Source organism: Opisthocomus hoazin, chromosome 10 (assembly GCF_030867145.1).
Source record: "Opisthocomus hoazin isolate bOpiHoa1 chromosome 10, bOpiHoa1.hap1, whole genome shotgun sequence".
NCBI classification, from domain to species: Eukaryota; Metazoa; Chordata; class Aves; order Opisthocomiformes; family Opisthocomidae; genus Opisthocomus; species Opisthocomus hoazin.
Window position 1 is genome coordinate 11,977,328 of NC_134423.1, and position 22,083 is coordinate 11,999,410.

The 22,083-nt window shown below is 62.7% G+C and overlaps 2 protein-coding genes across 3 annotated transcripts in view; both read left to right on the plus strand.

Moving 5' to 3' along the window:
• The first annotated feature begins 1,987 nt into the window (after positions 1-1,987).
• Positions 1,988-12,682, plus strand: PTPN9 (protein tyrosine phosphatase non-receptor type 9). Of its 2 annotated transcripts, none has more exons than XM_075432201.1 (13): positions 1,988-2,342; positions 6,326-6,469; positions 6,548-6,637; positions 6,722-6,846; positions 7,600-7,705; positions 8,344-8,454; positions 9,137-9,465; positions 9,882-9,975; positions 10,062-10,131; positions 10,254-10,332; positions 10,524-10,713; positions 10,811-11,018; positions 11,261-12,682. In XM_075432201.1, the coding sequence occupies exons 1-13, from the start codon at positions 2,310-2,312 to the stop codon at positions 11,485-11,487; spliced, it is 1,806 nt and encodes a 601-aa protein (XP_075288316.1). In that variant the 5' UTR covers positions 1,988-2,309; the 3' UTR covers positions 11,488-12,682. The 2 variants fall into 2 exon arrangements, with proteins under 2 accessions (XP_075288316.1, XP_075288317.1); XM_075432202.1 differs by having other exon boundaries at positions 2,000-2,342; positions 10,563-10,713.
• A 4,098-nt stretch (positions 12,683-16,780) lies between these two features.
• The window catches only part of SIN3A (SIN3 transcription regulator family member A), a 34,049-nt gene continuing 28,746 nt past the window's right edge, over positions 16,781-22,083 (plus strand). The window contains exon 1 of the mRNA XM_075432200.1: positions 16,781-16,966. The gene's annotated coding sequence lies outside the window, so the exon portion shown is untranslated. The remainder of the gene's footprint in view (positions 16,967-22,083) is intronic.

A 22,083-nucleotide genomic window follows, 5' to 3' on the forward strand; every position in this document is an offset into this window, starting at 1 on the left:
CAGTCCCTCCTCGCCACTGCCCCTCTTCTCCCAGCTGCTGCCTTTCCCCCGTGTTACGGGGGCAAAATGGTTGTGCTTGCTGTCCCCGGGGTGTTTTCCAGAGGGGGGTTAGAAGGCCGGAGCGGGACCGCTCTCCCGCGGAGGAGGGAGATGGAATATCAAACGGAACGCTGGGGAGTCCCCTCCCCGCCGACTGTGAAGATGCCCTGGGGGAGATATCGAGAGCGGGGATGGCCGCCTGCAGATAGCAGGGGCACTTCTCTCCCACCCTCGCACCCACCCATCCCTGGTTTTCCTGGAAAAACGCTCGTTTCTGTGCCAAGCGTGCGATCACCCGGCCGTGCAGCCGCTACCAATGGTGGCAGCGGGCACTGCCCCAACGGCGGGCTGCAAGAGGGGGCTGCCCTCTGCGTCCTCCTCCTGGCACCCCGCCTCCGCAGCATTCGGATGCACGCCTTCCCAAATGGCTGCTTATTTAATTTTAAATTTATTATTTTTGTAGCCTGTGAAGCAACTGGCCCTGGGGAAGAGGCAAATACCTGGAGCACCTTGTCCTCCCGGTTGCTCGAGGCTGCGCCAGCTGCGGGTTCCCCCTGCACTTCGGCCTCGCCGGCTGGCAGAGGACCACGGGGAGAGCCCCAGAGAGCGAATCCAGCCTCCGGTCAGCGCAGTTTTCCTTCCATCGGGGAAATTAAACCCAGAGGTGGGCAGCTGGATGTCAGATCTGCGCATCCCTCCGGGCAGGGAACACTGCAGGGCTCAGTTTACTGCCGCCCTGCAGCCTTCCCGGCTCTTCCAGCCAAGGGCAGGAGGGGAAGCGCAGCCGAAGGACGAAGGGCTGCCCGCGGCTGCTCGCTCTGAGGGACGGAGCAGAGCGAGAGGGAAGCGAGCACAGCTTTCCACCGGCTCCGGTTGATGCCGCAGAGTTTCCCTTTTAAAAGCGTGAGGTGGGCTGGAGGAATAAATATTTGCATTACAATTCCTGTTGGAAACCCGAGGCTGTGTTTGGAGAGAGGGTGTCGGACGGAAGTCGCCGGGGCCAGCGCAGTTCGTTGCCGTGAGCATTTTATTTGCTGGGAGCGATCCCGCTCCCAGCTGTTCCCTGCCCTGTTCCCAACTGGAAACGGCGGCAGCTTCGGCACCGACCGAGGAGAGGTCACACACACCCCCGGGGGAGCTTAAATTTAGTCTGGGGCAGGAGAGCTGAGGCGGCAGCTCAACCCGGAGCCGCGGCCCAGGGCTGCGGAGGATGGACGGCCAGCCAGCCAGCCCCGGAGCCCGCGTCCAGCTTCCCGTGGCATTTTCTTCCATTTTCTCCGAGTTAGGTGCAAAGGCTCCGGCTGCGGGCACATTGCCAAGGCACAAAATGTCCCCCACGGCCCAGGGCCTGGCACGTAGGTGGGGTGGCTGCGCGGTGGCATGGGGGGTCCCCGCTCCTCGCCGGTGGCCCCTCCGGAGGAGCCTCAGGGGTCCCCAGCCAGGGAACACCAAGGAGCGATGGCGGAGGAGCGGCTGGGAATCCCACGCTCCCGCAAGGAGCCCACCGCCCCCGGCCTGGCCTTGCCACTCACACGGTTTGGGGGTCTCGTGTCACATCTAGGATTGGAAAAAAAAAAGGGGGGGGGGAGGCTGATTTTGGGTGCTGGGGAGCTCTGCTTACGGGTGGGCTTGCACACCACATGGCCTTGGGGTCTCCGCGAAGGGGCCCCGGGCTGGAAGGCAGAGCTTGGGGGGGGCTTCAGGAGCTTGGAGGGGCTTCAGGAGCTTGGGGGGAGCTTCAGGAGCTTGGGGGGGGGCTTTAGGAGCGTGGGGGGGCTCCGGGCCCCCGTCTCCAGCGCCGCCCCCCGGCTGCGGTTCCCCCCCGGGCGGGGCAGGGCTGCGGGTCCCCACGCCAGCCGCAGCCGGGGGTACCGGGAGGGTGGGCTCGGCCCCAGCCCGCCCGCGGCCCTCGCCCCCCCCCCGGGAGGGCTTCCTGCCGCCGCCCGGCGGGGGGAAGGGGAGGGGGCTGCGGGCGCTTCCTGCCGCCGCCCCGCCGGGGCCGAGCCGAGCCGGGCGGGGCGGGGAGCGGAGTGCGGCCCAGCGCCGCTTCCCCGGGCGAGCCGAACTTCCCGGGGGAAGGGGAGGGGGGGTACGCATAGAGCGATTGATATTTTGTTCATATTTATGATTTTTTTTTTAATCGTTTCTTTCCTGTCGGCGGGGAGCCCGCGGCGGCCGGCGGGGAGGGGCCGGTGCCCGCGGAGCCGCCGGCCCCCGGGGATGGGCTCCGGCGGGGGGACCTTCCCCTAGCGCGGCCCGGCGAGAGCAGCATGGCCGCGGAGCTGAGCGCCGAGGAGGAGCAGGTAGGACCCGCCGGGCTCCCCCGCCCTGTGCAGCGCTGGTATCTCCCAGCGGGGCTGTTCTCCCCCCCCCCCCCCCCATTCGCAGGGCCTGCGCCGTGGGGCTGGTGTCTGGAGGCCTGGCCCAGGCTGCCCATAGGGGCTGTGGAGTCTCCTTCTCTGGAGATATTCCAGACCCGCCTGGACACGGTCCTGTGCAGCCTGCTCTGGGTGACCCAGCTTCGGCAGGGAGTTGGGCTGGGTGACCCACAGAGGGCCCTTCCAACCCCTGCCATGCTGGGATTCTGTGATTGCCCCCTCCCCCGGTGCTGGGGTCCCCCCCCCCCAGCCGTGGGCAGCCGGCGTGGGGGTGCGTGTGCACGCGCTTCCCACGCCCCAGGCCTCCCGTGACGTCCCAGCTTCCTCTGCCAGCCTTGCGTCAGCGCCGGGGGATGTCGCTGGGGCTGGGGGAGTGGGGCCCCCGTCGCCCACCCTCCTCTGGCTCCTGTCTGTGTGTCCCCCACACCCCCGAGGGTGCCCGTCCGGGACGGGGAAGCGGGGTCGGATGTGCCGCCCCAAAGCCGCGCTCCCACCGGCCTCTGCGGCGATGCTCGGGCTGGCCAAGGGCACGGCGTCGCATGCAGTGCCGAGGCCGGAGGGAGCGAGCCGTCTCTCTCCCGTTTGGCTGGTCGGGTTGGCCTGTTTTCCTAAAGTGTCCTTGATTTCTTGATTTCTACCCTCCTAAGGGTTTGGAGTGTCCCGAACACCCCTCGGCCTCGCGGGGAGCTGGAGGAGCCCGTCCCGCAGCCGGCGCTGGGGAAATGTGGCACTCCCAAGGCTTTCTCCTCCACCCCGCCTCGCCCTGCTCGGTGCCGCGATCGCCGGGGTCATAAAACCTCGAGGAGCGAGGGGTGTCCGTGCCCCACGTCCCCGCGGGCGCCTGCAGTTCGTGCTTCCCCCTGCGTCACGCAGGGAGCAGAGCTTCCGCTGAGCGAGGTTTTAGAAGACCCTGCTCTGGCAGGGAGGGGTTGGTTTGCGGCGAGACTCCCCCAGAGTCCCCGAGATGTTGGGTTTGTGTGGGGATACCAGAGGGAGGAGACGAAGGGAGCTTTGCGATAATGGCTTCAGGTTTGGAGCATCGGGCTGGGGCGGGGGCAGGCCGCCCTCCATGGCCTGGAAGCTAAAATAGTGGAAGTTTCTCTCTTTCTGTGGGTAAAGCACTGGCTGGGGCTGCGACATCCCCTTCCTGCCACCCCTCCGTCCTCCTCGGGACCGTCAGGATTTCCTCCACTCTCCCCATTACTGACAGCGATCCGGGAATGGGGGGAATTCACCCCTCTCCTGCTCCGTAGGATCTCCGCAGGTCCCTCCCCAGCCTCCCCCGGAGGAGCCAAACCGATTTTCCTCGGGGGGGTTTCAGCCCAGCTGCGATTTGCACAGGACTCATTTCCCCCCATCCTGGCACTGAAGAAGGTGGCTGGGTTTGCTGCCTGTGCAGCCCAGGGGACGAAGGCTTGAAGACCCCCCCCTCCACATCCCCGCAGCAGTGGCTTTGTCACCACCCTGCCCCGGCGCAGCGAAGCAGGGACGCGGATGACGCCAGCACTCCAAAGACCAGCATTGTTCCCGACGCCCGGCCGCGGACAGTTTCACCCCACGGCGCTGCCGTCGCTTGTGGAAACGGGGCTGCTTGTGGCGGGGATCGATCCCTGCCGCGATCGGCTCGGCGTCTGGACAAATCCGTATAGGACTGGTCCAGAAACGATGCTGTGACACGGTGGAGCATGCGGGGGCGGGGGGCAGAGCTACGGCTGGTTTTGATGCTCGGCTTGGTAACTCCTGGCTCACCCGCTGTTGAACATCAGCACTGGTGAGTTTGAGGGTTCGTTTTGCTCCCCAGGAAAGCTGGAACTCATGGCCAAGCCACCCTGCAAAGCCGGCACCGGTTCTTGTGGGTCTTCCCCCTTGCAAAAAAAAAAGCCAAACCCCCAGCATCCCTGGTGACGGGTGCTGGAGATGGGACCGTGTGAAGCGTGGTGGGTCAGGTGGTGAGGAAGGAGACCCAAGCTGCAGGTCGCATCCTCCCCCCGCTGCCACCGTGCCCCTCGGCGCGTCCTTCCCATCGTCTCGGGGCATCTTTCCCATCTCGAGTCACAGCGGCAGCTCTAGTCTCCATCCGAGGGCGGTGGGAGCGTGCCCGTGGCTGGCCCCCGGCTCCGTGCCATCCTGCACGTGCTGTGGAAGGAGCATCTCGCTGGTTCTTTGGGCTTGCATCTCCTTGGGTGGCCGGGGACTCCCTGGCGAAGGTGGGGTATGGCCGGTGAGGTTCCCCGTCTTCTACAGCGGGGAAATCGTTAGAAATTTGTGCCGGAGAAGAGTTGCTTTTGTTGTGGTGAAGCGGAGGCGGTTGGAGATGACGCTGTGGGGATAAAGGCATCCCGTGGGTACAGCTCCCAGGAAAAGCTCCCGCCGGCCGAGAAACGGGAATGCGAGGCAGGGAGTGTGTGTAATGCTCCCCTCCAGTCCCTTCCCCCCAGCATCGGCAGAGACGGGGGTACCGATCCATCTGCCAAGCCGTAGCCGGCTGACCATGGCACGCCGCCACACCGGGAGGGCTCGTGATGCTTCAAGGGGGATTTTTGCGAGGGCTTGGAGCTGGGCAATCGAAATCTGCTTTCGCATTCCTCCCGGCACTGTGGCGGCAGATCCAGCCCAATTCCGCGAGTTCCCTCCCAGCTGGTGCTCGCCCAGCCGCTCTGCGGGGCTGGGATACTGAGCGAGGGGGCTTCTGGCAGCTGGGGGTCTGGGCTGGCCCTCAGCAGCTGCCAGCAGCCGGGTGAGCTGGTGCGCCTTCCAAAAATGCCTGTGTGATGGCAGGCGGGCTGCGGAGAGACCCTCAGACGAGCCAGGCTCTTGCGGTGTGTCCCATGAGAGGGGCTCGCTGCCCCCTCTGAGCCGATAAACCCCGGCCCTTCGCTTCCTCCCGTCGGAAGTCATTAACGCCGACGAGCTTTTCTGGCTGAATGGCTCCGCCGTTGACATCCAACCCTGCCGCCTTCCCGCGTTCCCTGCTGGGGAGCAGGCCTTCAGCGCTCACCATCCCTCCTCCTCCTCCTCTTTGTGCTGTCATCGCCATCCTCTGCTCCTGTGAGGATGACAACCCCCCGTTTTGGGGTGTGCCCTGGTGGGAGCGGGGCGTTTCGGGGCAGGATGCTTCCTCCTGCCCGCACCCTTTGAGCGGTACGCGGTGGGAGGCTGGGCCCTGCTGTCCCGCCTCTCCTGGTCACCTGGTCAACGGGGGGTCAATACACACAGAAAGCAAAGCTGCTTCCGTTAGCGCGGCACTCAGAATCACTGAGCCCACAGAGCTTGTAAAAATAGTACATTTTGGAGGTGTTTTTTCTCTTGCCTTCAGGGCTTTAAGCCTGCCAGGAGGTTGCAGGTTGGATTTTGAAACTCTGCTCCATCGGCGCTAGGATTGGACGAGGGTCTTTCCTCGGTTTATCATGGTTTCGGGTGTGTGCGGTGCCGGTGCTTTGGGAGGGGAGCGTGCTCATGCCGGGTGGCCTCGGCGTGTTATGGGACTGTGGGGAGCAGGGTGGGATCCTCCTGCACCGAACCCTCCTCGCCTGGTCTTGTGCAGCCGTGTGAAACTGGCCTTACTGGGCCAGTTGGTCCACGTCCCTTCACCCGGGTTCACTGCTCTGCGCCGGAGCTGCAGCCCCAGGAGGCCGCTGCCGGCTGATGGGTTCCTCTGCGCCTGGGCTGCTGTGCCCGAGCGGGAGTTTGCTGCCTGTAGAATCCTCCTTTCGCCCTACTCCAGCCCCAAAGCCGATTTTCCTCTGCCAGCACTCCTAGCACTTCCTCCCAAGGAGCTGCTGGGTTTGCCAAGCCGTGCTTAGCCCCTGCCCGCGCACCAAGGACCATGTGGCTCCTGCAGCGACCAAGGATGCTCCTCGGGTGCTCCTCCTCCCATCTCCCTTGCACGCCCCTCTTCTCTCCCGCAGGCGACCAAGCAGTTCCTGGAGGAGATCAACAAGTGGACGGGCCAGTACAATGTGTCCCCGCTCTCCTGGAACGTGGCTGTCAAGTTCCTCATGGCCCGCAAGTTTGACGTCCTGCGGGCCATCGAGCTCTTCCACTCCTACCGGGTAAGCGAGCAGGGCTGGGTACCCAGTGGTGGGGTTGGGGTGCCCATGCTGGCTGTCACGCCGGCTCCCTGCCCGCAGGAGACACGGCTGAAGGAGGGCATCGTGAAGCTGAAGCCACATGAGGAGCCACTGCGCTCGGAGCTGCTCAGCGGCAAGTTCACCATCCTGGTAGGCGGGGGTGTCCCTTCCCTAGGTTGCTCTGCGCGGGCGTCCTCGGCTGCCGGGGAAGCCTGACCTGGTTTTCCTCACCAGAGCGTGCGAGACCCCTCGGGAGCCTCCATCGCCCTCTTCACGGCCAAGCTGCATCACCCCAGCAAGAGCATGCAGCACGTGGTGCTCCAGGCGCTCTTCTACCTGCTGGACCGAGCAGTGGAGAGGTGAGCCTGGTACCCGAGGTACCACGTCGTACGGCCGCGGGTTCCCAGGGAGCCCCTTCCCTCATCACCGGGGCAAGGGGAGATGCTGCTGCGTGCTGAGAGTTCGGTGAAATCCCTTCAAAAGGCTTCGCAGGGGAAAGATGTGCTGTCTCTCCTGGGAATGTGGGTTTCTGAAGGTGAAATTGTGGCCGAGTCCACATGCCTCCGTGTTGTCCCATCTGTAGTTAGGGGACAGAAGGGGTCGCAGCTCCCCATGGCCTGAGATTCCCCGTCTTCCCCTGGTTGGGACTCAAGCCAGTCACCCCCATGGGAAACAAAACCCCCGAGCCCTGAATCAGGCTCTTCGCAGCCTTTCCCTGCCCATGTCCACGTTCCGGCTTAGCAAAGCCCCTGATTCCTGCAGGCTTTAGCCAGGGTGGGGGCAGCCCTGCCGCTGGCGAGACATAACGTGAGCCCTGCCAGAAATATAAAGCCGGGGATGTCCCATTCCTCCTGCTGGGCTCTTTCTGGTTTTCAGCTTGCCCATTGTGGGCGGTGCAGAGCTGGGCTTAAATAAGGGTTGTGGGAAGAGGTGGTGGAGCAGCTGGGAAATGCAGCTGCAAGCTTTGGGTCCCTGAGTCCTTCTGGAAGCACAGAAGGGGATTTTGTGGGGTCGGCAAGTGGAGGATGAAGTTAGCGTGGGGCAGGTCTGCTCGTGCGGGAGCTGAGCAGTTGGATGTCGCGGGGTTGACATCGCTCTTTCGTCTCTCTCAGCTTCGAAACCCAGAGGAACGGGCTGGTGTTCATCTACGACATGGCGGGCTCGCAGTACACCAACTTCGAGCTGGACCTCAGCAAGAAGATCCTCAACCTGCTGAAGGTAACGGCCGGGTGTCTGGGGACGTCAGGCGGGCCACTCGCTCAGCTGGTACCTGAAGTCCTGTGGTTTTGGTGTAAATTCTCGTGCCAGACCGTGCTGACCGCGTCTCAGCCGCAGAGCACTGGCTGTGGCCCCGCAGGACCTCAGGACGGTGTTGGGAGCCTGCGCGGCCGGACTCGGCCGGGGCTGCCGTGTCCTGCGGGTGGGAGGGGATGATCAGCTGTCCCCGTGCCGGATTCCTCTCGCAGCTGCTGGCAGCGCTTTTGGGAAAACAGATGCAGATTATTTTTCAATCGTGCTGGCATTTTGTGCCTCCTCCCTTCTCCGGAAAAAAGAAATGACAGTAAATATTGGCCGGGGTGTGTTCTCCGTGCAAATTCCAACTCCCGGGCTTTACCTCTCCCCCGCGGAGCCAAACCCTCTGCCTGTCTAATTCCAAGGAAATAATTTGTTTCCGTATCGGAGCATGAAAATAAGTGCAGCCGTGGGCTCGGCATGCTTCGTATGCGGCGTTGCCACCTCAGGGACCGTCTGCTGGTCATCACTTCTGCTGGGACGCATCCCCCCGCCCCAGGCAGAGCGCGGAGAGGGGCCGGTTCCTCACCGGCGGCGTGGGTCTGAGCCCCTCCTGCCCGCAGGGTGCCTTCCCGGCTCGGCTCAAGAAGGTTTTCATCGTGGGAGCGCCCATGTGGTTCCGCGTGCCCTACTCCATCATCAGCCTGCTGCTGAAGGAGAAGCTGCGGGAGCGGGTGAGCACGGGACCTCCCGCACGGGATCCTTGGCGGGGAGGGCTGAGCTGTTCTCCCATTGGGACAGAATGGTGTGAGCAGCCCGCGCCCCTCGGCTGCATCCGCTGGAAGCTGCTGAGCCCAAATCCACAGGGAACGGAGGCTTTCTCGGCCCTTTTCAGTATTTTTAGCAAGTATCTTGAACCCCTTTTGAAATCGCCTTCGATTTCTCCTTCCGCGGTGAGGCTGCCAGCGGCAGCAAGTTAGGGCGATGGTAAATGATTAAAAGGAAAAGAAACTCTGCTGAGTGCGCCGGAGAAAAGGGAAACTTGAATACCTGTGCTTGGGCCCCGTCCAGCAAAGCCAAAAGTACCTAAAGAAATCCCCTCGGCGTCAGCGGTGCCACTGACAGAGCCCGTTTCCAGCCCGCCGTCTCCCTGGGCTGGACTTTGCCCCTCTGCTTTTGGGAGGAGCTCGGAGCTGCTTGCAAAGTCGGAGCCGGGTGTCGGTGTAGGGTACATGGAGGTGGGGGACAGCGCCTGCCCCACCGCTGGCGTTCCCCTGGGAAGACCCCAACGCTGTCGTGGGAGAGCTCCGAGCTCCGTCGGAACTGCGGCAGAGCATTGGCGCCCCTGTCACTGTCCCCAGCCGACCCTCTCCATCCTTCTGGGAGTCACTCCCGGCCCTCCTTTTCCTCCCACAGGTGCAGATGGTGAAGATGTCGGAGCTGAAGGAGCACCTGCCCCGGGAGTGCCTCCCCGAGTACCTCGGGGGGTCCCTCAAGCTGGACCCTCTGAGCTGGAACTGCCGGTTCCTGCCCCAGCAGAACGGACAGCCCGACCCCCTGGATGAGCTCATCCTGGTGCCACTGGTGGCCCCCAAAGATAACGGCTCCGTCCACGTCCCCGGGCCCAAGTCCGTCACCCTCCAGGAGCTGCTGGAGCATGTCAGTCGCAAGCAGAAGCGGGGCATCTACGAAGAGTACGAAGATATTCGGCGCAGGAGCCCGGCTGGCACCTTCGTCTGCTCTTTGTGAGTCAGGGGGAGGAAGCTGGGTGCAGGCCAGCGTGGGGAGCCCGCCCCCCTCACTCCAAAAAAGCTGCATCTCCCCTGTCCCCATGCTGCTGCTGCTCTAGTGGTGGCCCAGTCGCTTCTCTGGGGTGCGGTGCTTTGGCCTAGTGCTGGAGACGCCCAGCTTAGCGCTGGAGACCCCCAGCCTAGCGATGCTGCGAGCCCCTCTGGGGGCTCCCGCAGCCCCCCGGGGTAGGAGGGAGCAGCGCAGGGGACCCCGGGGACGGGGACCCGGCCGAGGCTCGGCTTCCCGAGGCTTTGGCCAGGTGATGGCAGCAGAGCCCAGGCTACGGGCACCGGAGGCTTGCGCGGAGAGAGGGATGCTGCCTTCCCCTTCCCGCCTGGAAAACCACGCTCCCCGCTCCCCTGCCTCCCAGGGCACCCTACAACCAGGAGAAGAACCGGTACGGGGACGTGCCCTGCTTGGACCAGACCCGCGTCAAGCTGGCCAAGCCATACAGCCGCCCGGAGGTGAGCCAGCCTGGGGGGGGGTCCCGCCCGGAGCCCCTCCGCGGGGCTCCGGAGGGCTCACTCTGCGCCCGCTCTTGTCCTCGCAGCTGACCGACTACATCAACGCGAGCTTCATGGATGGCTACAAGCAGAGGAACGCTTACATCGGGACTCAGGGTACGGCCCCGAGGGCCAAACCGCTGGCGGCTCCGGGCAGGGCTGGTGGATCCACGCTGCTGGGCGAAAGGGTTGGCCCAAACCCGCCAGGTTTTGGGCCGACGCGCGGGCTGTCCCCGCAGGGCCTCTGGAAAACACCTACGGTGACTTCTGGCGCATGGTGTGGGAGCAGAACGTCCTGGTGATCGTGATGACGACCCGGTGAGTGTCCACGGAGGCGGCGCAGCCCTGGTTTTCTTCGCGAAGTGAGCGCGTTTGCTGTTGGGCGGGCGGCGATGTGCTCCCTGCAGTGACCCCGCCTCCTGGGGACACCGTGTCAGGGACCGACCATCCGGTCCCTGTGAGATCCCCAGGGGACCGAGGCTGGGTGGCACAGGACGCATCCCTGGCAGGGCGAGGGGGACGTCAGAGGCTTGTCCTTCTGCTCCCAGGCTGGAGGAGGGGGGCAGGAGAAAGTGCGGCCAGTACTGGCCCCTGGAGAAGGACTTCCAGGTGTGCTTCGGGGCCCTGACCATCACCAACCTGGGCGTGGAGAACCTCAACCATTACAAGAAAACCATCCTGGAGATCCACAGCTCGGAGGTGCGTGGCTGCAGCTGCCTGGCAGGGGGGCACCGGGGGTCCTGCATGGCCCGGGGCGGAGGAGGGGAGAGGGTCTAACCCCTCTGCGTTCCCCCAGATGGGGGAGCGGCGGCTGGTGTCCCATTTCCAGTACCTGAGCTGGCCGGACTATGGCGTGCCCTCCTCGGCGGCCACCCTCATTGACTTCCTGGGGGCCGTGAAGCAGCAGCAGCGCGTGGCTGTCAGCGCCCTGGGACCGCGCTTCAAGGGTCATCCAGGGGGACCCCCGATTGTGGTGCACTGCAGCGCCGGAATCGGCAGGACGGGTAACGGGGTCACCCTGCTGCTGGGGTGGAGGCCTGGGGGGGGGAAGCCATGGACCTGGGGCGCGTTCGCAAGCTGGGGTGCGGTGTCTCGCAGTGACCTGTGACATCTCCGCTTCTCCTGATGCCGGCAGTCTCGTGCAGGGGGTTGGTGGAGGGGGGGCTGAGGACCACCCTGTTCCAGTTCTCTCCGGGGACCGTGGTGGCTCTTGGGTGCCCGACGCCATCCCCGCCGTTGTCCCCAGGTACCTTCTGCGCACTGGACATCTGCCTGTCCCAGCTGCAGGACGTGGGCACGCTGAACATCTCCCAGACGGTGCTGCGCATGCGGAGCCAGCGCGCCTTCAGCATCCAGACCCCCGAGCAGTATTACTTCTGCTACACCGCCGTCCTCGAGCACGCCCAGCGCGAGGGCCTGCTGCTCGCCAACCACAGCCAGGCCGGCCCGGAGCGGAGCTCGCCGGGACACTGAGAGGCGCCGCCTCCCCGCGGAACCCCCTTCCCGTCGTCCCGGGGTGCCGGAGTTTGCTCCTTGGCCGTTAGCACTGCTGCCGAACTGTGCCTTAAACCAAACCGCGGCTGCCGCTCGGCTCTCGCTCCTCCCCGGTTTTTCTGTTGGGGGGTTTGGTTGGTTGGGGAGGTGGTTTTTCTTTTTTTTTTTTTTTTAATTTTATTTTTTCATTGGGACCATCTAAATTGTGTCTAGAAGGGGGGCTTTGCGAAGCCCTGGGAGATGCATCTCCAGTCCTGCCCTGGCCTGGGGCTTGGGAAGAGGCGCCTGCTTCAGCCTTGCCTGCCCCGAAGTCTGTGTGTCCGTACGTACATGTGTATATAACGTATCCTCGCTGTGCCCGGCCCTGCCTGTGCTATAGACACATATATACAAGCGCCTGTGGTAGCAGCTCTGGCAGGTCCCCGCCGTCCTGTGATCCCCGGAGCAGTGAGTTTGGTCCTGGCTCTGTCTTGTCGTCCCGTCCCCCCCCCCCCCTTATTTTCCCCTTTTCCTGCCCTTGCTCGTGGGCAGCGCTGGGACCCGGTACCCACTCGCGTGCTCATCCCGCGGGAGGCAGGGGGATGCTCAGCGCCACATCCCCCCCTTTCCTCGCCTCGTCTTCCCCATCCTTGTTTCCCGCTGCGAGATGGCACCTCTGCTCCCGGGAGGAGGATCTGGAGGATTTTGGCCCGGGGTGGGGCAAGGAGCTCGCTGGAGTCCCCTGCTGCTCGGGGCGCACTAGGTACGAGGGGCTGGGGACGGATGGGGACCGACTGGCTCTCCAGGTCACTTTCCGGAGCCGGCGGTGGGAACCACCAGGCCCAGCCCTGTGGCGAGTTGTGGGCTGGAAGGCGCTGAGCGGGAAAAGCCAAAACCCCCGGCCCCTCCGTGCGCCCGGGCCTTGGTAACTGTATACTGTAATAAGCTCTTTGAATGTGTATATTCTTATTTTTTTTTAAATCTCGGGGGGGGGGGGGGGGGGTGTTATTTTGTTTTTTGTTTGGGGTTTTTGTTTTTTTTATTTAACATTAACTTGATCCAAGCCAGAGCCGGAAATATTTGTAAATGTTCCTGGTTTGCTCTCCTTAGAGAAACGTTTTTGTTGTTGTTACTTTTTGGGTTTTGTTTTGGTTTTATTTGTATCGACATATAAATATACCACCAGTGACCAGTCCTCTCGGCTCTCGTGGTGGAGTTGGTCAGAAGCAGGAGAGGAAAGGGGGGGTTATCAGGGCTTTGCACGCCCCGCGGTCCCCAAAAGCGAGGTGCTGCCATCCCTGGGGACCCATCCCTGGGGACCCACGGGCCTGCTGCGGCCCCCCCCAGCACTCTGGGGGCAGAGGGCTGTGTTCAGGGCCGTGCCAAGCGCAGCAGCCGCAAGAGCCGTCTGGCCTGCTGCCGGGTGAGATAACCGGGCTGCGGGCAGGATAACGGCGGGGGGCGGGAAGGCAGCGAGAGGGGGCTGTGCCACACACAGCCCCGTTAGCCTGGGGGACCAAGCCATGCCTCGCCGAGCTCCCACGTCTTTTCCCAGGGCCTCGCCGAGCCCCAGAGCATCGGTCTGCTGTCCTGCCCCGAGCAACGGGCTCTCCGGAGGCTCCTCTTCTTTGCATAGTCACTTTCTCCAGTTGTCACCTTCCAAATATCTGTATTTATTAGTCATTATTTAGAAAGTCCCCAGGGTGCGTTGACCGGGAAGCCAAACCTCTGCCTGCATGGAGTCTCTGGGTCCCGGCCGGAGAGGCAGCACTGTGCCCTGGATGGGGAGGCTGAGCAAGCGGGGCCGGCCACAGGCTGGGATCTGCCTGCTGCTGCCCGCACTTCAGGGGGCTCGGCCCTTTCGGGGCGGCTGGGGGGGTCCAAATACTGTCAACAGAGAAAGGACGGGCAGCTGCTAATTTGAACGAGACACGCTTGACCCCCTTGCTGCTCCATGTAATGCTTGAGGGATGGGAGTGGAGATTGAAGGACTGGAGTTGCTGGGCTCTTCGGGTGTTATTTCCCAGCCGGCCAGCCCCAGCGCCTGCGGGTGCAAGCGGTGGCAATCCCCGACCGGCAGCGCAGCCCGAGGCTTGGGGTGAGGGAAGGCAAGGAAGAGGCGACTGGTGCAAACTGAGCCCTAGAGCCAAGCGGGAGAGCACATGGCCCGGAGCAGAGCAGCCATTCCCGGCGAGGGAATGCCGGCGGGTGGGAAGAGCAGCGCCTGTGTTTGCGCAGCTGGAGTCCGACGAAGCCAAGGATGCTGGCATCTTTCTGGGACTGGCAGAGGGGGAAGCTCTCCCCGCTGCGCTCAAGGCGTCGACAGGCTTGGCTGTGCCAAACCGGGGCCAAATGCCTGGGCTGGATGGCTGCAGAACGGGAGGCAGCACGGCGTCCAACTTAAGGGCACCCATCCTCTGGCTCGGGCAGGTGTCCCTCCCGGCGCCCATCGCAGGGTGGCTCCAGCATCCGAGGGAGCCCCTTGTCCTCAGAAGGAAGGATCCCTGCGCGCTCCCTCCTTGCTGCCAAGCATGCTCTCCGCCCCAGTGGGCTTTCTTGCCTGGCACACATGCAGAAAGCAGGTGTTTGCAGCTTGTTTCCAAGCTTAATTTTTCTTTTTTAACTTTTAAAATGCTTCCTTTTTCTACTCTTCTTGTGGTAAGATCAGCCGTCAGCGGTTTTGGACTTTAAACTTGAGGTTTGGGGATTTTCAACCCAGTCCAGACAGACAAATGACAGCAGAAGACGAGCCAGAGGGCTTCTTCGGCTGCCTCCACCCCTCAGGCTCACCCTGGGGCAGCACAGGCAGAGAATCAGCCTCGAGGAAACTGTGCTTAGGTGAAGACAAGAAGGAAGGAGATGACCGACGCCGGCTCTGAATGGGAACTGCTTGCACATGGCACTGCTGTAAGCCTTGAGGAGGGACGAAGATCCCATCTGTACCTGAGCTAGAGGAAAGGGTTGTGTTTTCCACAGGGAAAACAACCCAAACGCTCCAGCCCCCCCTGCCCTGACTATCTCTGTGGTTCTTGTCAAAGCCAACGTTTTCGGTCCTCTTGCACAACGCCAGGTTTTGTTCCACCCTCTCCTTCAGATGTGAGCAGGTCCTGCTCGGCAGCAGAAATATGGATTTCTGTGGAAACAGCTTCTTCATGTGGAGCGCCAGGCGTCACTGGAAAGTAAAACTTTGTGTTGTTCGGAGAACGGTGGGAGAAATGGGCCGCTGAGTGCAGGTAGTGAGTTTGTCTGCAGCATCGCTCCTTCCCCGGAGTGCCCCAGGGATGCGGATTGGTCACTGCGGGCACAAGTCAGGGCAGGGACATCCTAAACCAAAACAAGCCCAAGGAGGAAATCCAAAGTCAAGGCTGGAAAGGGGATTTAAAGCCACTGCAAGGAAACCCCGAAGTGGCGATGCTATCCCTGTGCCCACCTGTCTTGTTTGGCTTTCTGGGCTTCTTGGCTGTGTGCACACCAGCTCACTAATTACCATTACTTTAGTGCTAGTAATTTGCCCAGCATGTGTTGAGCCCTGGGAATTTGGAATCAGCCTGGTTCCGCAGCACTTCATTTCTCAGCCCTCCTCCTTCCTCGCCACCAGCTTCCCAGGCTCGGGCTCGATCCCCAGCGGCCCAGCAGCTCGCGCAGGTCCAAACACCCCTGGCCAGAGACCTTTCGGCAGATAAACTGATCTGCAGCTCCCAGCCAGAGAGGCGAGATATCCTCCTCCGCCGCTGTGTCTGCGTGTTGCCTGCTCCCTGCCCTGGCTGGGGGGGGTTAGGGCCGAGCCAAGGAAGAGCGGCTGGAAAGAAAGAAAGAAAAAAAAACACGAGAGGTTAGACCTTGTTTGGGTGAAGGTGCTCGAAATACGCCGTTTATGTGTATTTTTATCATGCTCCAGAGGAGCAGCAGGCCCAGTGATAGGTGATCTAAGGGCAGGCCTGGCTCCTCCAGCCTTGCTCTGGGGCAGGCGGGGGGGCCAGTGCCTGCAGCTGAGGGGAACCCAGCGACTCCCCCCGCAGCAAATAATAATAATGATAATAATAATAATAATAAACTAAACCCGGCAGCCGCTGCCCCATCTCCACCTCGTGTTTTCGGAAGGGCAGAGGGGCCTGGGCAGGGCTCGGGTCTCGCCTCAGGACCCTCAGCGGCGAGCCCTCTCCCTCAGGCCGCCCTCAGCCCCGCCGGTGGGCGGCCCGGCCGTGACGACGGGCACACGGCAGAGCCAATCGGCCCCCGGGGGGGAGAAGTTCCCCTCCATTCAGGCCTGCGCTGAGGGTAGGGAACAGCTGCTTGCCCACCACCCCCCCCCCCCTCCCCGCCCAGCTCTCGGTCCCTCCCTCACCGGGGTTCCGGCGGGAACAGGCCCAGCGCCGCTGAGGGAACGACGCGCGCGCCACAACGCCCGCCGGCGGGAAGCGCGCGACGCCTCAGCGAGGGAGAACGGAGGGTTGGGAGGGGGAGCGGGGGCTGGCGCCGGCCCCGCCCCTCGCTCCTATTGGAGGAGGGGTGGCGGGCACGCCCCCGCGGCGCGCGGGCCTCTCCTCCCCCCCCACCCCCCCATCAAGTGCGTGCGTGCGTGTGTGTGTGTGTCCCCCCCCCCACGTGGGGCGCTGCCATCCCGGAAGTGAAGGGGTCGGGGACAAAAGGCAGCGCCGCCCCCCCCTTTGGTCCCCGCCGCCAACCCACCCCCGCCCCCACGTCGCCGGTTACCGGCGACGGGGGGGCGGGGATGGGGGGGGTTGGCGGCGGGGACCGGGGAGGGGGGGGCCGCGCGCGCCGCTGCCGATGTAAACATTCCACAAAAGCGCTCCCCAGAGAGGGGGGCGTGGCCTCGGCGGTCGGAGGCGGGGCCGCTCCCGCCGCGTGGGCGGGCTCCCCCCGCCGTGACGGTCGCTGCTGCCCGCCCGCCGGTTGGCTGGCGCTTTTCGGCCTCCGCCAATGGGGCGGCGGAGGAGGCGGGAAGGGGGCGGTGCGCGCTGCTTATACGGACATTTTTCTTCGGCGGTTGCTCCCCCCCCTCCCCCGCCCCCCTCTTCCCTCCCTTCCTCTCCACATCCCCTTCCTGGGGGCCGCGGCCAATAGGGGCGGGCGGGGTGGGCGGGACCGAGGAGGCGATTGGCCGTGAGGCTGACGGGCGTGCGGCGCGCCCAGTGCGCCTTCGGGGCTCCCCGCCCCCCCCGCGCGGGGAGGGGCGGGATTTCCCGGGGAACAGAGAAGCGGGCAGCGCTCCGCCGCGGCGGCCGAGAGACGGTTACTCCATCTTATCCCCCCCCCCCCCGCCCACCCCCCACACCCTCCCGCCCGCGGCTCCGGCGCCGGCCCCGCCCGCCCCCCCCCCCTCTCCGGGAGGAGGGGCACGGGGACACTCCCCCACCTCGCCGCGCCGGGGACAGCCCGCCCCCGCCGCCCGCCCGGGAGGGCCCTGCTGCCCCCTCACCGTGAGGGAGACTCGGCCGCTGCCGGGGCCCGCTTCGAGGTAAGGGGGGGGGGGGGGGGGGAGGAGAGGAGGGGGTGTCGCCAGGCCCGGTGGCGATCCGTAGGGGGCGGGGCCTGGCGCCGGTGCCGCCGGCGGGGGGGGAGCGGAGCGGGAGGAGGAGGCGGCGGAGGGGAACGGGGAGGGGGGGATGTGTGTGGGGGGGTCCCGGGCCGCGCGTCCTCCCGCCCAGCACCGCCCCTCCCCGCCGGGCGCGAGGGGGGCGTCCCGGCCCCGGCATGGCGGGAGCGGCGGGGCGGAGCGTGCGGCGGCCGCTGGGCGCGCGGCGAGGCGGGCCCCTCCCTCTGCCCCGCCCCCCCACACCCCCCCCCTCCCTCCGCCGCCACCGCATTGCACGGTCCCGGTACCGGCGGCGGGGGGGGGGGGGAGACGACACGACGATGATGATCCCGCTCCCCCCCCCCGCTCCGGGCGGACCCGCGGCAGCGGCGGATGGATACGCGGGACAGGCCCCCCCCCCCCCCCCCCCCCCCCCCCCGGGGTTCCCCCGCCGGGGTTTCCCCCCGCGCTCCCGCAGCCTTTTTTTTACCTCGCCTCCGTCTCTGCCGTTGCGTTTCCCCAGCCCCGCAGGAGTTTTTCTCCCCCCGCTCTGCGCCCGGATCGCGCCTGCCCCGTGCGCTGCTGGGAGGGGGTGCGTCCCGCCGGAACCCCCCGCCAAAACGGTACAAAAGTTAAAAATAATCCGTTTAAAACGGCGAGCGGGTGGCCCAAGGCGTCCCCGGTCGCGCCAGGGCTCATTGCCTCCCGCGCCGGACCGAAGCCGGAGGAGACCCCGGCGGCCCATTCCCGGCCGGTTGGTTCTCCCCTGGTCGGGCGAGCCGAAAGCTGCGGGGCCGGCAAGCGGGTGGGGATCCGCTGTGTGTCGCAGGACGGCTCCGTCTGCGTGCCGATCTGCTGCTCCCAATTCGTAGTGTTTTATTTAAAACACAGTTCAAAAGAGCTATACGGCGTTCAAAGCCACCGTGCCGCTAACGCTACACAATAAAATGGCACCTAATTCCAAGATTCTTGTTTTAAAGCACCTGTAAAATTCCTTCGTCGTGCAAAAGTGCCTTGGCGGCCTGCTGTCAGCCCGTGCTGGAGCTCTGGGAGTGGAAAAAAACCCCCGTTTTTAGGATCTTTTCTTCCCTCCCCGGGTGAAGTTGGCAGTTTTTACATCGGTGCGCTCCTTGCAAAGGGAAGCTGCGCTTTCTCACCCCAAAGTATCTCGTCCCTCCCGCCCAACCCCTTTCTGGTTGAGCCACACGGTCTCGGCATGAGAAGCTCCAGTACGCCCAATAAAATGGCAGAAATCTGGGGAAACTCCGGGTGATTTTGGCTGCTTTTGGAAGCAGGGTGGGGAGGGGGGATGCTGTGCCCCCAGCCCGGATTGCCGGGGGAGCCCCTCTGCACAGGCTCCTGGTGCGTGTGGGTCTCGGAGCCGGGAGCATCACATCGGAATTGGCAGGCGGATCGTTTACCTTGCCAGGATTTACGAACGGTTTTCCGTCCGGATTGCTGCTCTGGTCTTCTCCAGCGTTGGAAAGCTTTTAGGGCCGTTAAACCTGGAGCAGAAGAAAGAGTCCCGTAATCGCTGTCATTTCAGCCTGGTCGGTGAGGGCTGCGCTTTTGGGGCGGTGCTGCATTTTTCCAACTCCCATGGGGTCTTGTCTCTTTTTATTTAAGAAAAAAACCAACAACCCACAATGGAATAAATACAGGTGTTCTGATAATTCTCTCTGTGCATGGGGGAAGTGTACGCGGGGGGAAGTGATGCCCAGCTCAGTGCTGAGCGCAGAGCTCGGTTTGGATGCTCTCTGCGGTGGGGTTTAGCACTTGGGCCGTTAGCTGCTTCAGCAAAGCACAGATTGGTGCTGGCCCAACTTGTCACCCATCTGGACAGAGATGAGTGGGCTTTATTTGTGTCCCTCGTGGTGGGTGCCGGCACGTGATCTGCAGGCTGTCACCACGTCACCCAGCGGGAAACCTCTAACTGCTCTGGAAGCTTTGCGTAATGCTTTTCCAGCATCTTTTCCTGCTGGGTACTTCTCATTTGGTTTCGGAATGACTCTCCGCAGCGGGGCCAGCGGCTCATTCCCATCTCGCAGGTGAGGGATCCGGGCTGTGTGGCACCCTGCGAAAAATACATCGATGACCACTGAGCAAGCCAGGTCATGTTCTGGAAGTCGTGCGGCTGGGTCAGTGCACAGACAGCAGCGCTGCCGCAACCCGCGCCGGCTGCGTTCTAGCTGGTGTCGTGATATATGGCGGCGAAATCCTCAGGGCCACTCGTTCCACAGGACATCCGCGATGGCTCCAGCCTCAGAGCCGCCCCTCCGGTGTCCGGAGCCGTAGCTGAGCCTTCCACTTGCTGCTCTCGAGTTTTGATTCCCTTCTGGCTTTAAAAAGCCACCACGTGCGTTAAACTCTGCCGCGGTGCGATTTCCCTGCTCTTTTTCAGAAGGGCCCTCCCTCTGCAGGGACCGAAATCCTCCCCCATGTGCTTTCTTCCTATTCCCTGCCTGCCTTTTTCTTTTTGCTGTTGGTTCTGACACCTGATTGATAGCTGATCTCTAATGCTAGAAGACCTTGCGTAACTGATTGGAAAACACGACATTAAAAAAAGCAGATTTTTGAGATCGTTTGGTATTTGGTGTAATTATAATGTGGATAATTATTTGGTGAAAAGCTGGGGAGCGGAGCTGCCCTGGGAGAGGCAGTTTTGCGTGGGATGAGGTGGTTGTCTGGGCTCTCTCGCCTCCGTTGCTCCAGCAGAGGAGTGAGTGGGCCAGAGGGGAGCTGGGCAGTATCCAGCCTTGTCCCCGCTTTGCTCCTTCTCTTTCTGTGTCAGTGCTCCTGTTCCTCTCCACGGTACCGGGGGGAAGGGATGCGCTCCACTTGCGTTCATCGGTCCCGCCGGCTGACATGAGGCAGATGGGTGGGGAAATCCTCTGCTGAGGTCGGCGGGGTAGAATTCCCCAGTTCTGGTGGGGTTTCTGAGATGCGGTGTACCTTTTTCGAATTTTTTTTCTTGCTTTACCAGCTAAAGATCCTGTGCGCGTTCGTGGTTTGGCTGCCCGATGCGCCCTACCTGTAGCACTAAGCAAGGCCGGGGAGCTGGGAGGTGGTGCGGGTGGGAAGACCAGAGGCGCGTTCCTACGCGGTCTCCTTCACCCGAGGAGGGGAACGCTAAAAACCTCGGAAAAGTTTTTTTTAAAAAAAAAAAAATAGACCCAGAGTGTGTATTTTTCATCCTCCTGTAGGCAGAATGCAGTGTACACTAACTGAAGGTGCCAGGGAAAGGGGTTGCAGTCCTCCATGGACTGCGTGGAGTGGAACTCAGTCTGTGCAGCTGTCGCTGGGCTCTCCTGCGTGCCTCCGGTTAATGCTTTTAACGAAGGAAAGTGCCTGAAGCGCGTGCCTTGCTTTCAGTCTTGTGCGGTCCTTGCTGTATTTTGGGGGCTTCCCCCCCCCCCCCCCCCCCCCCCCAAATTAAGTTTACAGATGATGCCATTTGACTTGGGGCTTTCTAAATCTTGGAGTCAAAGTCCGCAGGGGGATGCCAGAGGCGCGCGTTATGTTTCTGAGAAGACAGCATAAAATTGGCGTAGTACCCTTCGCCGCGCCGCCGCGGGGGAGGGCGGATAGGGGATACGAGGCTTTGACACTGCTGATTGCGATTGTGTATTTATCCTCGAAACGCCTTGCCGCGTCCGCTGGGCCTTTGCCGTCAGCCAGGAATCGGCTCTGGCTGAGGGTGGAAGGGGGCGAACGGCCCCTTTGAGCGGCGGGCTGCGGCCGAATCGGTTTAAAATGCTGTGCCTAGTCTTGGGTTTCGTCACAGCCCTTGTCGGGCATCTGGCGTGCCGTCGGAGGGGCTGGACCTGCTGCACCACAGATCCCTCCAGCTGCTGGGTGGAGGAGATCCCTGGGAGACGCCGGGTCACGATCAGCGGGACCTCGCTGAGGAGGTGAATGTGCTTTGGGAACATTCAGCAGCCCGTTTTCTGCCACAAGATGTGGGTGGGTTTCTGCTCCGGCGCTGGTTTGCTCACCCCTCGGCGCTTTCCCTTCTCTGTAGAGTTTCGGTGCTGGTGGGGGATGCGCGGAGTTAACATCGCTAGTCTTCCTCTGGGTATGGCAGAGTGTCGAGATCATCCCTCTGCTAGGATTAAAAAAGCGTGTGAATTAGTAATCTTCGTTAGGTGGTGGTCCGCTGCGAGCTGCTCTTATGCAGCAGACACAGACCCTAACTAGGAATTCAGCGAGGTGTTATCAAGGGAGACTGACTAATGTTATTGACTATTGCCTATACTATTGACTCTTTATACTCTTTTTATATGTGTGTGTATATATGTATAGACTACAATATGAAATTTTAAAGTTGAAGCAGGTACAGTGCTTGGATAGAAGCAGAGTCCAAGCTCAGTTCGTGAGGGTGAGAGGAATTCAGAGGCAAAAAGAACCTGCAGGAGCTTGAGTTTTCACTAAACAGAAGCTTTAATGTCAGCCATACAACATACTAGGTTTCAGGACGATGGCTCGCTTAGTCTGCGAGAGTCCGGAGCTTCAAAGCCTGATGGTCAGGCTGCTGGTGTGGATGTGGCAATGCGTCCTCAGTGCTACTGCCGTTCCCATGGCCTCGCAGGGCTGAGATGTTTGGTGGCTCCACGGGGAAAAGGCTCCTCGGTCAGCCTGAGGTGGCATTTTAATCCTCGTGAGGGTACGTGAGTCTTCCAGCCAGCCTCTGTCCTCAGACAGCCTCTGCTGTGAAGGCTGGTTAGTCTGTGCAAAGCGACAAGCGCGGAGCGTTGCTTCGGGAAGCGCGGCACGCGGGTGGGACACCCAACAGCCGCCACACCACGTATGCACCAAGTATACATGTATCTATACAGCCCACTTACGGCAGACGGCTTGCTAAGCCTGCGGGAACCGTTCCACTTCTTCGTAGCGAATCACAGGTGAATTTTTTTTTCATTTTGGGGCTCGTTGCTGCTTGGTGGATATTGTGTGTACGTGTCTGCGAACCAGCAGCTCTTGGTTGCTCCTGTCAGGAAGGAAAGCTGTTGCCCCGTTGAGAGGGTAAGGGGCGAACCAGCCTGGGAGATCAAAAGAAAGTG